Source organism: Pholcus phalangioides, unplaced genomic scaffold (assembly GCF_987345545.1).
Source record: "Pholcus phalangioides strain wild (caught in Gottingen) unplaced genomic scaffold, Ppha-v1.0 ptg000004l_1, whole genome shotgun sequence".
NCBI lineage: Eukaryota > Metazoa > Arthropoda > Arachnida > Araneae > Pholcidae > Pholcus > Pholcus phalangioides.
The window spans coordinates 52,895,291-52,913,474 of NW_028301597.1; the positions used below are offsets into that span (position 1 = coordinate 52,895,291).

At 37.5% G+C, this 18,184-nt stretch overlaps 1 protein-coding gene across 4 annotated transcripts in view; it reads right to left on the minus strand.

The window, feature by feature from the left end:
- Positions 1 to 2,227: 2,227 nt before the first annotated feature.
- The window catches only part of LOC149087833 (uncharacterized), an 80,349-nt gene continuing 64,392 nt past the window's right edge, over positions 2,228 to 18,184 (minus strand). For 2 of the 4 annotated variants that reach the window (XM_089231750.1, XM_089231751.1), the window contains exon 7: positions 14,742 to 15,251. In XM_089231750.1, coding sequence (XP_089087876.1) covers positions 15,059 to 15,251 — 193 coding nt within the window. In that variant the 3' untranslated portion in view covers positions 14,742 to 15,058. Of the gene's footprint in view, positions 2,517 to 13,295; positions 15,252 to 18,184 lie in introns of those variants that run through there. The other 2 variants (XM_089231749.1, XM_089231748.1) reach the window with 2 other exon arrangements.

The window sequence follows — 18,184 nt, forward strand, 5'->3', positions numbered from 1 at the left end:
CAAGTCACTCAAACCCCATTTAATTTAGAACTGCCAAAAGTCGTAACATTTTACTTGAAGATGTAAGTTCAAGAAAAACAGCTATAAAAAAAAAACCAGTATGAAGAGTCATTTCGTCATATCAGTTGCTCCCAACTGATCCAGGAGGAAGGTTCACCGGCTGTTACACCTCGTACTAAATGCAAGGAACCCAGGAGCAACTAGCTGTCATATAAGATGAAGCCCAGCAGTAGACTCTTGCAGTCCAGTCCAAGGATGGTACTTCGACCACACTACCCTGAGTGGTAGTACAGATGGAGAACTTTGATGCTCCGACATCGTAAAGCATGTGCACGGACCGTCGCTTCAGCAGATACAGAGGACATTAATCGTTCAATTGGCCAAGCAGATTCGCCCGTCTAAAGATGACATGAAATAACGAACTGTCCGTACTGAGTGTTCAAGTTGAAGGGAACTGTTCATCGAAATCCGGTTGTAAAGAATGAAGTGACCTTAATATGGGAGATAGTGAGTAAATTTTCTCTTTCAAATTTTGTAGAGTGGTTGGGCAAAAACCAAACTGCAGCGATATTTAGTTTTTGTGTTTTGCACCCAAATAATTTTTAATTTTTCGATAAGTAAAGTAAGGTATTTCAGCATCGTTGTTTTTTTTTTTTTTGGTATTTTGTTTTTGGTCATATGAATTAAGAATTAAAGAACCTAATGTGCATTTAGACCTCTGTGTGTTGATATATTCCTTTTTCTTTGTGACTTAATTGTTTCGGATAAAATGCTCTATTACATATTTATTCAGTAGAATTACTCACCGACACACAAAGGGTTGTTGTGGACACGGTAACAACTCAAAAATGGTACCCTACTAATATGATCACCAGGCCAAAAGTTTTTTTTCTTGGGGTACTGTCAACTTAAATAGTACTCAACAATTTTGCACCACAACATAATTGGTGCCGTGAAAAACAAAAACCATCATCACACTGGTGCCATGAAGAAATCCCTAAAAAATTCAATGGTCACATCTAAACCATCCATGGGTTCCGTGTGACAGAAGGAAGACCCCCTTTCTCAAACAGAAATCTCGTTGTTTTTTAATTTTCCATTTTGTTGAAGCAGACCAGACCTAAGCAGTTGCAAAAGGTGCGGTCCCATCTGGTCGCAAAGTTTATAGGGGGGGGGGGGGTGCAATTATCGTAAAAGAAATCCTTTTCTTCTGAAATGGGAAACATGATTTTTTTTCACTCCTGAAACTTACATTTTGTGGGAGAAGAAACATTCCAGTTTCAAACCCTGATAACATCAAAAAGTGCTCGTGGCTATTACAATTAGTGAAGGAATTCCAAAGAGCATATGCAAAGACGGGGTCTTTCAGTTTGACCGACATCCCGTTGGGTGCGGAAGTAGCAGCGGATATATTTGTGTGGGGTAAATGGTACGTAAGTATGGGGGAGGTAACTCCAAAGAAGCAAAGAAGATTTTGAAACCATTGATATTCCTTTTCCTTTTTTTTCCGAAGTTCTTTTATTTCCCAAAATGCTAAAAATGCTATTAGGCCGGGACCTGCGCGGTTGACGTTGGGGGGGGGGGGAAAGGCATCATCTATAGTTTTATTCTGTCAACGCACAGATACAACTGCAACCGCTGAGCGTGGTTTTTTCACCCGAGAAAATCCACATTTTTTTGGACGGTTGGGGTAACCGGAAAGCTGCCATCATGTATTGCAAAGGTTTGAACACCCTGATGACGGTTCGGCTGGACCTGCGGTTGCTGTCTTCCATTGTCTATTAAGTGGTTTGATAAGGAGGGTGATGGGATTTCGGATGCACTGGTTGCCATAAAAATGAGGGGAAAAGACAAATTCGAAGAACTGTATGGTGAAGTTCTATTCGACAGAAGCTAATTCTTTGTTTGGCGGTTTTCACTGATAACAATAAAAAAAACCAATGAAGAAAAAATTAAATTTTTCTAACTAATGATTTTTTTTTGCTTTCCTACATGAGCATACATTAAAACTTGGTTATAATGACATTCATAAACTAACGTGATTACGCTAAAACCGAGATGCATATTTTAGAACACTTGAATGAAATGCATTGGATCCCGATTATAACGTTTTAGTAAAAAACCAATTAGTTACCTCATCCAAAAAAGTACAAATTGCCAGGAGGCCCAACTATTTCTAATAAATTCATAAAAAAATTATCAGAAATAAAAATAATTAGACATCTGAAGGAATAAATTTTTATATTTGCAAATTTTCCATATCAAACTTTTGAAACATTTATTAAAAGCCCAAGTATGAACCGGGGAGGAAATATGTCCCTAAGAGCTACATTGCGTGTGTTTTGCTTTCATTATTCTGTCCTTTTGGTATTTATTTTTGTATCGTATATGAATGTGGCTGTCTATCTGTTGTTTTTGCAATGAAAAAAAAACCATCCAGACCAGCGGATCTCAACCGGTGCTCCGTGTGAACTCCCAAGGGCTCCGCGGCCCTCGAGAAAAATAAAAAAAAGAACCTGTAAATTTGGAAAAAATAATTATTAATATTTTTGAATAAAAATAAATCAGTAACTTTGATGAATAAATAAAAAATAGGCCTACGGGGCTCCGCCATAGAAATTATATACTGGAAAGGGCTCCGTGGGCCAAAAAAGATTCGGAACAGCTGATGTAGACAAAACGTTGTATGCGGGTAATATCGAAGAGTGCACTAAGACAATTTTCACACCTACCGTTCTTTTCAAGCAGTTTTTGATTTACAAAGCCGCAACTAGGGAGAGCGGGTCCACTGTATCGAGTGCTGAACTAGAGGGGGCGCTGAATTGTCCCTTCAACACCACTCCTAACCTTTCCTTACACGGGGACGCCAAAAGTTTGCTAGCTCCAGTTAAAAAAGTATCCAGCTGTGGCCCTGTAGGTACCTTAAACCTTGCAACATACATACTGATGTACAGGGCCACAAGGACATGCGTGTCAGCCGGGGCAAGCACGCATTTTGGCGCCCCCTTTTAATATTGAAGGAGAGATGAAAGGTTAACATTTGCGCTCCTGTCTGGCTCGGAGCATCAGTCAGTGCCATCTTAACACATGGGCCCACCCGAGCACGGCCCGGGTGCCTCAAGAGAACTAACATTTTTGGGAACTAAAAGGTCTAATGAGTATTATAATGTTTTTTAAAATTTGAAAATGTGAAATTTTCAGAAATTTCATTCCGATTTCCTATCCAAAATTTTTTTTCCTGACCATCAAAAGAAATATATATTTTTTTAAATAGGAGAAAATAATTTTTTCCTTGACTTTTTTTTTGGTCATATGGGGTTTTCCAAAATTACAATTATTATGCTTAATTTCCATTAATTAGAAATTTAGTTAATTGGAAATTTACTTTAATCACAAAGAAAAATGTGTTAAATTCATGGCCAATTTTTTTAAACTTCAAAAATATGTTATTTAAATAGTTTTTTAATATATGTTATTTAAATTAATTATGATGATTCCAGTCATCATATATGAAAAAATTTGTGCGATTTGGTCACGAATCGTAAAAGCATCAATAATGGGTCAACTTGTACGCTGTCTTTCTTCAACTCTGAATTAATTTCAAATGGCAAATATTGTTACAGAAAATTAAATTTCATTACATGAATATTTTTATTAGTATATACAGTAAAACCCCTCCTTTTTGTGAACATGGACAGGACAACAAAATTAAATCCATGTAAAATAGGCGACCGTTAAAAAGAGGTTTGAAATTCATACTTTTATATATTATACAACTGTAAATTATTATTTGTCCGTAAAAGAAGGAGTATCCGTTAAGAGGGGGTTTTACTGCAATGCAGCTTATGATCACGAATTTGCATGCTAACTGGAGCTTGGCGAAAATAATTTAGCCAATCCCGAGATGTCACGTGACATTAAAAAATAAAAAACCCCGGTTGCTAACAGCAGTGTGTGTTTCACACGAAATTCCGCGGTTGCTGATAAGATCAACCGCACCAGCCGAACCGTAGTGTGCCGGCAGCCTTAAACGATCAGTGAAGTTTGTCGACAACCAGCTGTAGAAGCTTGTGAGAAGATTTTTTTGGTTGTCCGATTTTGTCAATGGCCAGAATGATTGCCACACATCAATATCGACGGCTCAGCGCAGTACCCCTAGTAGCCGCAACGCACACTTTGAAAACCATTGGTGTAAACAGTGAAGATGAAGTACAAACATAATTACTCTATCGAAAAGATCTAGGCATTTCATATTTGGATTTTCCAACAGGCGAATCCACTAGATAGTGGTGATTCATGTAATTCGTTGTTAAACGAAACTTATCAGCGATATATTTGTCGATTTTTCGTACAGAAACTGTTTCTCATAGGATCTTGTTTCTAAACTTAATGGCAGAGTGTTATTTCTCTTAATTACCGGACTTGAATCAATAGATTTACAGTTGAAACTGTCGTGCTCGAGTATGTAAGAAAAGTTTTTCTTCGATGAAAATACATCAGGGGTGAGTTTGTGTATTCTAATTTTCATTATTAATCCTATTATTTGAAAAATAAGCGGTGCGTAAGCTGAATCCAATGAAGATTGACGAGAAAAGGTTAAGTAAAATGCAAAGAATTCTATATTGCATGTGAAATTCATTTTTCCCGACAATTTCCTTATATGTGTTTGAATTTTTTAAATTGTTTTATCACTATTGAAAGCAGGGCCGTGGCAAACATTTTGCCACCCCCACAACTTTAAAATTCGATAATTTTGTAATTTTGTTCTTTGTTCCCACCTAAAACTGCCACCCGGGGCAGTTGCCCTTCCCCCCCCCCCTCCCCAGTTACGACCCTGTTCAAAGTACGAAATGAAATATTTTACAGCGGTATAAATTTTCATGATGATAAATTAAATTAATGATGTATTCGGTGCCGAAGAGCCAGTTACGGTCCTGAAGTTGGTTCATCTGACTGCGTGAAAATTGCTAGAACAGCCAAACCTCTTTTTCGTTGCACCCTTTTAGGAAAAATTTTCAAACTTTTCTCTAATTATTTTTTTCCTTAACCCTGATGTGATGCCTCTTCTGTGGCTCCATGGGTCTGCATGAGTCATACCTCATTTGAGCCGCCATTGCCTATCACATACTGAAAAAAAATTCATTTTAATTGTTGTTCCCCCTCCCTCATAGGATTGTAGAAAAAATTTATAACCAGTGCTCTGGCATGACTAAATACTAATTCAATTGGTTATGATTGGTGCCACAATAAATTTGGTTGGTACTTGCCAAATTATTTGAAATTTAATTTACTCTCGATGGCTCGACAGTCTACTACTATTGGATAACTACTACTAATGGATGTAATATTTTTAGTTGACCTCTTCACAGTCAACACTTTCAGGTTTTAATTATTGTATGTTATTCCGAAAGTATCCATCTACCTTACCCTATCATAATTACATGCAAGTAAGCATGCATTGAAAGCATTTTGTATAAATTCAAAGATTTACGTAATGAAATATTTTCTTAGATTAGGTTCGTAGTAAAAATAATTATAAAGAAAAAGCGATGACTTGTTTATATAAGAATCCAATAATGAATTATCAGAAATTATTACCAAAGTATCTTTTTTTATCACAGGAAATAAAAAATATTAATTTATTAAGTATTGGAGCCGAAGAGTAGTAAATAGATGATGAGAGATATATATTGTAGCAGCATATAAACAGGGATGTCTTTTGGGCTGTGCCCATGGGCGGAGATATGGGGGGGGGCAGGTGGAGTCGACTGATCTAATGTATATATGAATTGACATCATCATCATCATCGTGCCACCCCCCCCCAGACTTCCAAGTCCATCTCCGCCTATGGCTGTGCCACCGGCACAGAGCACTGCTACACTGCTCAAAACAATTAGGGGAGCAAGCAAAAAAGTGAAGAAAACCGTGCGAGACAGCCACGTATTGGCATACAATGGATAGCGCGTATCAATGCGCAATACAGAAAAAGATGTAACAAAAATTTGGAATTAACCTTTAATTCTTTGAAAATATGGAAAAAACATGAAAAGATGATTTAGGGCAACAATTTGGTTACATGTAAACGATAAAAAAAAGTACTGTTTAGACATGATGCATGAGTTTTAATAGGGCATGTGGTCTCCTCGAACAGCTAAGACTGCTGCACACCTGTTTGCCATGGATGCGATGAGGTTATCGATCAGACTTTGGGGAATACTGTTCCACTCCTCAAGAAGTGCAATCTGCAAGTCTCGGGCAGTAACAGGCGGCCTTGGTCGCGCAGCAATGCGTCGTCCAGGATTCAGGTCAGGAGAGCATGTTGGCCATTCCATACGCTGTATTGTTTCAGCTTGAAGCATGTTCTCCACCAGACGAGCTCTATGCGGTTGGGCATTATCATCCTGGAAAACAAAGGAATCTCCAATGGCTCCTGTGTGAGGGATGACATGAGGTCGCAGCATCTCGTCTGCATACCTTCGGGCCATCAAAGTGCCATTCCGAATGATATGCAGGTCCGTACATCCGCCTATGCTGATTCCACCCCATACCATCCAACCAGCTCGTCTGTATTGCGACTTTTCATGAACGAATGCAGGGTTATTTCGAGTGCCCCTGTCCCTCCATACCAGATTACGTAGGGTGTCACACTCCAGACTGAATCGGGATTCATCTGTAAACAGCACTTGGCTCCAATCATGTTGCTCCCAATCTCGATGTTCAGCAGCCCATCTTGTTCGGGCCACAAGGTGGCGTGGGGTCAACAGAATGCAGACCATTGGCCTACATGCATAGAGCCCTCCCTCATGAAGCCGATTACGTACTGTTTGGCTGGACACCCTTTGTCCTGTTGCCAAGAGCAACCGTCTTTGCAGCTGCGTAGCATTCTTTGTTCTGTTTTCATGGGTTGTTAACCGTATATACCGGGTCATCAGTTGCTGTAGTGGCGCGTGGCCGATCTTGCCCTGGTCGACGTCCAACATTTCCTGTTTCTTGGAATCGATTCCACAGCCTTGCAACAATACTTCTGGCGACTCGAACAGCGTCCGCGACACTACGTTGTGTTTGTCCGGATTCCAGTCTGCCTATAACATGCCATGCCATGGATTCCGGTAAATCACGTTGTTGAGACATCTTCAAGTCACCTTGTCTCAAAAAAAAATACTGCGCAATCGAATTTCACAGTTACGGCAGTAAAACAGACGTTTCTGCAACATCCCGATTTCTGCCCTCATCTACTTTTTCTGGTTTTTGACGTCATGAACTTTGATTTGCATATGAAGTTTTCTTCTTCCGTTTCCTGCTAGGCTTTAAATTATGGATGATTCATTTTATGTTACTTATCGGTATACATCTTTGCGTAATTTTGTTAAAACCATGTGCTCCCCTAATTGTTTTGAGCAGTGTATAAGGAAAAGTATTAAATCAGGAGTAAAGAGAAATATAAGTTTAGAGAAAGAGAGAATGTGTTTTGTGTCTGTAAAAACACTTGAACTATAGTGCATTAATCTCTCTGAGAAAACTAATTTTTTATGCATTTTATCTAGCTAGAAACACAGTTGCGAATTCTCGGGATCACTTCACTGATGCGGCTTATATGGCAAACTGACGCGTAACCAATGTCATCTCACACTTTTGCCCCGAGGCTCAAGCCACCCATAATATACAGAATTTATAAAAAAATATATTTGTGTTTTTTTTTAATATTTATTTTTACAAATACGTTTTCAATTTTTGATATCCCTCAGGGGGGGGGGGGCACCCCCCCTTGCCCGGCGAACGTCTGTGTGAGCACCCACTGGGCGAAAATACTTCCAATGCCCCTGCTTCCTTCCTTCTGTTTTTTCCCTTTTCTTTCCCCACGCACAAGACGGTTCCGAAAGCAATCTTGGCTATATAAAATCAGAGCAGAGATGAATCAATCGCTTTCCCCGAATTCATCGTTGGCGCAGCCTTGTAGTGTAAAACACTACACCAGTGTTTTTCAATCTGTGGTACGCGAACCCCTGGTGGTTCCGGAGTACTTTGCAATGGGTCCACGGGATCATTTTCATTTACTACTATTGCATGAATGACACATTGTGGTATGAAATTGTAATTCATTCAACTTTTTACGATATGCAAATTCGAAAAAAAAATACATTTCGGATTTTTGTGGCAAAATTAACGATCGGGAGGGGGTCAGCGGAGAATTAACTGGCACCACAGAGTATCCGTGGTGCACTGAAAGCTGGTTAACGAGTAAACTCTTTAAACAGCTTTGATTGACCTTCACTACAGGTGGTCAGCGACATCAAAAAGGTCGACCAACACTGCACTAGACGGTTAGTTACGCACACTAAACGAATACCAATCTTGGAATGCTCAGTCGACGATGAATTCGGGAGCTAGCATTGCGTCTCCTTTGATTTTGTATAGCCAAGGTAGCGATCTGAACCAGGCTGTGCTTGCGGAGGCAGGGAGAAATGGGGAAAAAAAAAGTGAGAAAAAGCGTACCGTAAATTCGCAAAGTAAAATTACAGCGAAGAGGTCAAGAAGAGTGAGCCTTTGTAGACGCACTTTAAGGCTTCAATTCCCTCCCCCCCTACAATTAGCGATTTTTAGAAATTTTAGCAGTAATTGACAACTTTGCTACCATTAGTATTACTTTTGACAAGAACTGCCAATTTGCCATATCTCTCTTGAGAAACTACGATCAGCTAAGTATTTTTTACCATTTTCCTTGATATAAATATGGCCATTCGAATCTGTAAGTAGTTCATGTCTCTAATGACCATGCCTACCGTCAGTTTTTTTTAGAAGCTTTTGTTTTGACAAAATATTGCAATTCAATTCACAATTAATCAGTGCTGGCATTCAAAGCTGATTGAAAAAGCACCAACTCTTATGTGACTTAAAATTATTGTTGTAACACTTAATACAGCTTTTATAGCGTCAGAGCCAGGTGTGCCGTGAGCACCCACAGAAATTTTATGGTGCAAGTCTGAGCATCTCTAGAACTGGTTTAGAAATAATAAATTCCCTACAGTAAGGTCAAGATCAGCACCCACAGCTTTGAAATAGTCAAACTTAGTTCATTAGAATCTCGGGGGGGGGGGGGGGGGGGCAGCACAAAAGTTTGAATTATAAAATTCATCAACATAGGATAATATTATACTTTCATAAAAAGTCACAAAAACTCTTAATGATTATAAAAGTATTGAAAGTTGTCACTTACTATGCCAGTTTTCTCTTTGCTGCAACTTGTGTTTATATAAAACGTAAACAACAATCACGAAGACTACTTCATTTGTGAATTTGTAATTTTCTTTTGGATGCTCTTAAACGTTGCATATAATCTTCTGGGTGTGCAGGCCATTGAAATAAAAGCTGTAGCCAAGGGATTTAAGTGTTCCCTTACATGTGAGAAAACGACTGATATATGTGGAATAACATGGTTAAATATATTGTTCTATCACTTTGGTCCTATCCTCGAAACACTAGTTGCCGAATATTATAATAAATACAGGGCTCCCACTCAAAAAATGAGAAAAAGTAGGAAAACGCAGGAATAAAAAGTAGGATGGGGGAGGGTAACCCCCTTAGACAACATAATCATAGCATAATGGAAAAAATCCCTAAAAAAAATTTTTTTTTGCAAAAAAAAAAAAATTCAAATTTAAAAAAAAAATTAATTTTGAATTACTTTTTTTTATAGCACTATTTCAATTTCCTATAAGATTGACTCAAGCCAAAGCAAAATGACTTGGTTACAAAACCAATTTTTGGCCAAAACAATGTACTAGCAACCACAGATAATTCTTTGCTGTCCTCTCCTCATATATATAACATTCTTTTTTTGGAGTCTTCCAAAGTGCAGAGCTTGTCAACTCTCTTCGACAAGGCACAGCAAATTTTGAAGACGTACGTTTTTTTAAAGAATGACACTCCTTCGAGACCACTTTCAAAAGCACAGTGCAAAATGTGTAGATTACAAGATCTGATGCAAATAAGGCAAAAACCAAATAACCTTAAAAATGATAAAATTTCTGCTTTGGCAGAATCATTAATTGCATTCTTCAACATTTGTAATATTTGGCAATATATCAATGATTTCCTGCTCAATTAAAATCAATTGCACAAATTTTGTCGATAGGATTTGGTAAAAAAGTAGGAAAAGTAGGACAAAAACTAGAAAGTAGGACAAAACCGAGAAAGTAGGACAAAAGTAGGACATTTTACCAAAACGTAGGAAAAGTAGGATGAGTGGGAGCCCTGTAAATATCTCAGAAATAAATTTCTGGCTACAGCCCTGATTGAGGTTTAGAAATTGAAGGCTCAATTCATCACAGGTTTGAAAGTCCAAAAATGTCAACTTTTGGGGTCTTTCAGAAAGGGCAACCCAACTCAGAAATGACATGACTTGGAAAGTGACAGATGAGACAAGTGGTACATTTGATGGGAAGGCCTGGAACATGGACAACTCATTTCAATGCCAACGAAGCTAGAGATCATGCAACTTTATCCGTCTGACCTTGAGTATGGCAGACTCAATTTGTCTGGTCACATGACACATTCTGTCTGATAAGCTGAAAACGAACATAAGAAATATATTAATTCATGTAGGAGATATTCTCCTTTTTTAGGGAATATATTCCCTTTGCAGATGGATAGTCATGTGATCTATAGCTTCATTGGCTTTATGTTGAGTCTGCCATGCCTGTAATTTCTAGAATATGTCAGTTTGCAAAATTAATTACAACTTTAACTGATATAATGACAACACAGTAGTTTCATATTTTATGACATCCTTCTGCAAGGCCATTTTAAGGTCATTGTTTACAGTAAGAGCCTTTATATACTTTATCAGTTTGAACACCTGTACCACCTACACTTCTGAGGCATAAACAACCATTGACATGGTAATAAGGACATTGCAGACATCACATACAAAGTAAAGACTTTGTAGTAAAATGGCTTTAAACTTCATCTTCACATTTGTCATGCGACTGATGGGCAAGGCAGTCATTTTGAATTCATTATTCTGTGATTTGACCCATGTTTGTGAAGGACAATATCACCCACTACTTCAGAGACATTGAACCACCACTGTGATGCCATCTACTAGCTAAATTTGTAACTAATTTCACCAGCTGGCCTAATTGAAGTTCCAGACCTGCCCATTAAATGAGTTACTTGCTTTATCTTTTTATCTATCACTGTTTCAAGTTATGCCATTTCAAAATCCTGAAATTGAATTGAACCAGTCTCTATCAGTCTTTTATGCAATTTTCACTGTTGGCCTTTTAGTAATTCTCATGGAGTGGGGGGACCCAAGAAATATTTTGGGGAAGAAAATTGATAGATGAAGAGTGGGTGAATTTGATCAAGCATTTCAAAAGTTTTATGTCATCTGGATACGACGGAGTTCTGGTAGAGTTTTTGAGATTGTCTATCTCCTCCTTACATTATTATTTTTTAAAATTCTTTACAATGGAAACCTATTACCTGAAAATTGGAGAACTAGTTCATCACTCCTTGGCTTGATCACAAAAATTTATACCTCAATTTTGCACTGTCCACTTTAACAGAAAGTCATGATTTAAGATATTTTGTCAAATTTGGCTCTGTCCAATTTGGAGACGGCGGCCACATAGATGACAATTTATATCTTATTCCGACATGGTTGCTTATACTACTACTAAACCAGACATGCACCTCGTCCATATTCCTCTGCGGAACAAATTGGTACATGTTGGAATGTGTGTGTAGCATAGTGAGCCTTCAGTGAAGTTTGTTTCTGTGTAATGCTTATGTGTAGTGCTGCCATCTAGAATCAATTTTTTTAAACAATGAGTTTTTTTCTCAACTCTTAGTGATTGAAGTGTAATGAATGAATTACACCATTGTAGGCCTGTTGCTCTCTGCGGCAAGACTTTTTAATGGGGAGATCGGCTCACATTTGCATCTCAAAGTTAGAAACCACAGAAAACCAACTTCAGCCGACCACCACTGTGGCGATGGTGGGGTTTGTGGTTGCTTATACTGAAAATCAATAGATTGGTATACTCTATATAGATAGGATCTGGAATTGAATTTATCCAATCATATACAAGACAAGATTATTATGTGATTATCTACACAAGGACAATGGTATAATTACAATTTTTATTCCAGATTCCTTATTGTATATATATGCACTGTTGTACATATATATACAATAAGGAATCTGTAGTCCACAGATGTTTCCTCCATGTAGTCCACGGATTATCTGTTGCTGCAGACAATCTGCAGAAAATGATGTTATCAGCCTGAAGAGTATTCTGATGAGTCCGAATTCGAAGGTTTATTATTAAACTGCAAATTTTGATTTTATGTGTAAAAAATGCTATTGTTTCGTAAATAAATTTCATTAATTAGTGTACCAAATGGATTGATTATTGAAGTTTTTTTTTAATCCTGCGGAAATATATAGCCAAAGATTATACATTTTTTTTTTTGTGTCTTAAAATTTAGCATGCAGATTATGTTCCACCACGGTATATAAGAAGGAAAATACAATATTCAAAATATCGTTGTTTGTTATTTTCACATGAATTAATAAATTTCCAGATACACCCATCCTTTGGGAATGCTTCAATATCTCTCTAAGATTAGAAACAGGGTGTGTCGGGTCCTTCAATGTTCAATTTTGATGAAATCCTAATGCATGTCCGCCTTACAATCAGAAGAGCCCCAATAGCATTATTTTTAGTTCAATCTGCTTATTGTCAAAAAACACATACCGTACAAACACAAACTTCAATAAAGACTAAACTCTGAAATGCATTGTATAGCAAGTTCTGATGTGGAAAATGGGTCATACTAGAAAAGACAATTGAATAATGCTAAGCGAATGTCTTTTATAACAATTTGTATCAAAACAGTAGGAATAGTCCTCCACTCATCCCATGAGATGAGACTGAGCTATGGCATGTGGGACGATTTTATTCTTTTCTAGAAGGACAAATCAATCATGAAAGCTCAGTCCCTGACAAGCTATTTCTGTCTATTCTTCTATTTTTACTTAAAATAATGGAATAAAATCGTCTGACATGACATGCTGTAGCCAAGTTTCATCTGATGGTAGGAGGACTATTTTCTGTTTATTATTCCATTCCTATTAAGTTTTGATTTCCACTAGCACTGCCAATTCATGCACAAGACATGTTCTCAGCTATTTCCCTTGAAGCAGGGAAATGGGAAGAATGACAATAGAGCTTAAGCTAACTGTAATCGATAAAGCAATTGTGGCAGAATTGCACATTAAATCACCACATTCAATTTTTCATAGTATACATTTATTATAAGGATAATCAAAACATTTGTTCAACAAAACAAAAAAGTCAAGTTATGATTTTTTGGGAAATAAATTCTCTTAATTGCTTTCAGAACACAATAATTCATGTGCGGCACATGCGTTTTCAACAGCTTTTTCCCCGCATTCATTAGAAAAGGAAAGAAAATCTCTTTTGTTAGTTAATACAGCCAGACTCTTATAATGAACACAGATATCATGAATTTTTATAAATGTTTTTATAAGATTTTTTATAATGAAATTTTCAGTGTCCCATGAATTTCGTGTTGCTTATCTATGATGTTTTAATTGGTAATAATGAACACTGATTTGAACAAAGTATGCTATAGCAAATTTTCGACAGATTTTCAAACATGGGATTGCCAGGAATTTCTTTGTAATCTTATCTAAATCTGCTTATCAGTAAATTTACCTTTCTGCAAATGATAATGTCTGCTTCCTTTCCTTGGAAGACATTCTAGTAGGGCTTTTTTGAGTAATGGTAAAATCCTATTTTTTCCCCCCTATTTTTCTCTGTTAAATCTCATTTTGTTTGCAGAAAACTTCATTGGGAAGGGGGGGGGGGGGAATTGAGATGGTTCCTTCCCAAAAAATTTAACCACTTTTAGTGTATATTCGCCATTCTCAAGCTAGATTCGGGCGTTGGTTGTAGAGGTTTCCTTGTGTACAAATTAATTTTGAGAATGCCCAGGTGTGCAAAATGGTATTTAGTGTTCTAAAAATTGCAGCTATAGAGTTGGTTGAAAGCCAAAAGTTGAGAAAATAAAGTGAGGTATCAAAGAAAATCTGGGACTACTCGAAGTTTGTTATTGGTTTTTTAAATGGTTCTAAAAAATGAAATGAAAAAAATTTCCAGGGCGTCAATGCTCTTACAGGAAGAAGAGTCTCTACATTTTACATGGTTATTTGACAAAAACGATTTCAGCACAAAACATTCGAAGTCCACAAAAATATTAAAGAAGCAATGATTGACACATATTTTTAATTTATTCAATTACATGGGATTTTAATTAGATGTATTAAATGTTTTATCTTTATTAAAATATATTATTTTAGAAATTCTATTAATTTTAAATTTTGCGTATCATGCATGTAAAATGTTTTATTCTGCTTAAACACATCATTTTTCAAGTCAGAACAGATATAATGAAGTTTGCATAAAACGAATATTTTTGCTGTTTTTTCAGACTTCGTTATAAGCGGGTCCGACTGTATTTCCAAAAGTGATATTTCAGGAAGCTCTCAGATATGTTTGTACACGACCACTTAGTTCTATTCTAGCTGCATGTGGTCAAAATTATTTCTACACCAGGACACATTTACAAATTGGGGCTTTCCAATCTTTTTCTTTTTTTTAAATGCTCATATCAATAATAGAAACTTTGCATGGAAAAATAATTTTTTTTTGACATGGGAAGGTTTGATCCTTAATACACAAATATTCGCCAATAATTCTAAGGGTTCTGGGGAAGGAGGGGGGCAACAGATTCCCTCTGTTCGGAAGAATTCATTTTACATTTTCATTCATTTTAGACAAAGTATGTGTATGTTCTGAAAATGTCTGATTTTCATTTTTGCTATCTTGAAAAAAGTATGTTTCCTACTTTTCATTCAAAGGATCAAAAAGAAAAAAAGGAGGAGGAAAGTGCAATATACATAAACACTTCGTCCAGTTACAATAATATATATAATCAATAGAATAGGAAGTGAATTCAAACCTATTTTCAATTATGCAGGTTCATAGCAGTTTGAGTAGATGATATAACTGTGTTAGAATTAAACAAAGGATTTGAAGCTGATCGCTCAAGTTCTTTGTAGAGAGGACAAAATGCTGAACTTTGGCTGGGTAATAGTACATATGTGACTTCAGGTTTCTGAGAGGTGTGACCAGGAAAAAGGTCAAATGAAAATGGACATCTGGAAGTAAAAGGACCACAATCAAAAAAAATCTGATACAAAAGATTCAATTAATTTTTATAGTATAGAAAAACGGAGTAAATTTTATAAATTTCACTTGATTTTCTGATAAGATATACATTCACTTTAACATATACAGCAGTACCTCTCAACCTTAAACTGTCTCCACTTACAAGTAATCCAAGTTAATACTCTATAGCAGAGATTTCTAATGTTTTAGTCCAATAGTTAAGAGAGTTTCATGGAAACCTTGATGATTTTATAAGGAGACTGATCTATGGAACCAAACACGTATGAATATTTCTCCAAAAAATATAGCTTTTTTTTAATTACACAAATACAAAATATGTACATATACACAACATCTATACAACATACAAACACAGTTTATATGTTACTATGTTTTGTCTTATAGTTAGCTTATGATACTCTAAGTTTTTTAACGTTTTGAAGTTTTTTTTAACGTTTCTAATTTTCCTATTTTTAAGTATTATTATTATCTAGCTTTAGCAATACTGTTAGTATGCCTCGACCAGTGTTGTGTATAGCTTGTAACGGGAGGTTTCCCTGATCTTGGGGGGGGGGGGTATAGTAGCTGATAGTTTCAATTGTAAAGGGTGCTTGGATAGGGCAAAGCTGGAATTCGAGGTTGAAGCTTTACGGGAAAAAGTTAGGGTGCTAGTGGGCCCGGTTATAATGAAGCCACTGGTCATCGAGCCACCTGTTGACGAAGAAGCAATCTCCATGAACGACGACAGTTTAGAGGGCGAATGGGTAGTCGTGGATGAGGTACAGGGTGATAGCGATAGGGGTTTAATCATTGGCGATTCTATGGTTAGGGAACTTGGGAACAGAATGTGTAGGGATTTTCTGGGTTTCGAGCGCTGTTGTCTTCCTGGGGGAAATATTTGCAACGTTCGAGACGTTTTTCATTGCCAAAAGTTGCCCTTGAGGGTGATTCTGTGGGTGGGAACGAATCAGGTTGGAGCGAATATTAGTGAGTCTCTGTCAGAGTACCGGGATTTACTATTATCTGCTGGGGGGGGGGGGGGGGGGGTTCAGATGTGGCAGCGATTCCACTGCTGCCAAGGGGTAGTAGGATCCACCAATTCAATATAGGCCTAAGGACATTTGCTCCTCACTTGGGGTCACATTCTTGGAGCTTCCCGCATTTACCGATAGGTGGCTTCGTTCAGATGGGATCCATCTAAATAAGAGGGAAGGTTTACAATAGTCTTAGGTCAGGTTTTTTACTCCCAGACCCCGTAGTCGGGAATGCAGGTTAGTTAATGATAATCCTAACAGTACTGATGGGGAATTACCCACCTCTGACTTGGATGGCTTCTCGATTTACACTAAATCACCGGGAAAATTCAAATGTGTGCTAATAAGTGCCAGTAGGGTCGATTCGATCAGGTCCAACATGGTAAACTCTTGAAGCGTTTACACGAGATTGAAATTGAGGGCAACTTGCTGAATTGGATAGAATCATGGTTAAGATATAGCTCTCAATGAGTTATGGTGAACTAGGAATTCTCTGGTTGGACAGGCGTCACAATTGGAGTTCCTCAAGAAAGTGTCCTTGACCCTATACTTTTTTAACTTTTTATCGATAAACTTATTCAGGGTATCGATGGGATAACTAGCAAATTCGCAGATGATGTGAAGCTAATGAGGGTAATCGGGAATCAATGCGATAGGAAGTTGCTCCAGACCAACTTAAACAGGATTGCAGAATGGGCAGATGAATGGAGCACGGCGTTTAGCGTTGATAAGTGCATGGTCGCTCATTTTGGTTCGAACAACCCACGGTTCTCTTACGAGTTGAATGGTGTCACTATCCCGGATGCAACTAGGGTCACAGATTTGGGAATTCTCATTGACGAGCGGCTTAGGTTTTCTGAACGTTGTTCAGCGGTGGTCAAAAAAGCGAATAGAATGCTCGGTTTCATTTTCAAAAAGGTCTCTTCGCGTTCTCCTAAAGTCCTTCTTCCGCTTTTTCGAGGCTTAGTTCGTCCTGGACTGGAGTATGCTGTAAGGTGTTTAGACCATACCTACAGTGGGACATAGACTTGGTTGAAAGGGTGCAGAGAAGAGCAACATGTGTCCTTATTAGTGCACGGGGCTTCAGTTATGAAGAGGGACTTCATTTTTTGAATATGTTTACATTGGATGAACGCAGGTGTCGAGGAGATATGATCGAAGTGTTCAAAATTTTCAATGGGATGGATGGGATGGACCATGAAATTTTAGTACACTGCCAATCGACTGCTTTTACAAGGGGACACGTGCCCGAGTGGCATGGTGGTAAGATGCTCGTCTACCATCGTGAAGGTTGTTGTCAGGGTCCCGGGTTCGAACCCAAGGGTGGATATAGATAAGATATTTTCCCAAACGAACTCGAGGCAACCACCGATAGACAGCACCTTCACTTCCAACCCATCTCACTAATGGCAGTAAATTGCAATATAGCGATATGGCCAGAGTTGGTGTTTGGTGAAGTAGTAGTATCGATTGGTGAGGGACAATGCAAGGTTATGGTGCCGCAGGGAATTTTTCTCTAATAGGGTTGTTAATAAATGGAATAGCTTACCCCTGGAGGTTGTAAATTGTAATACAATTGACACGTTTGAAAAGAAATACGATAAATATATTGGGGTAAATCGAGAAGCTATCCATTCTTAGATTAAGACAACCATAAGTATTCTTTATGGGCATTGTATAATATTTGATCATGTGTATATATTGTTTATAATTGGTGTTAATTGCATTTTTAATTGGGTTGCTGTATTTTTTAAATATATCACATCCATATTTTTACAGGCATCTTTTTCTCATACAATAGAGTAAGCAACGTTGGATGTACAAAAAAATCCAAAACGAACACGGCTATACGCGTTTCGGAACTATATGAAGTTCCTTCATCAGTATCA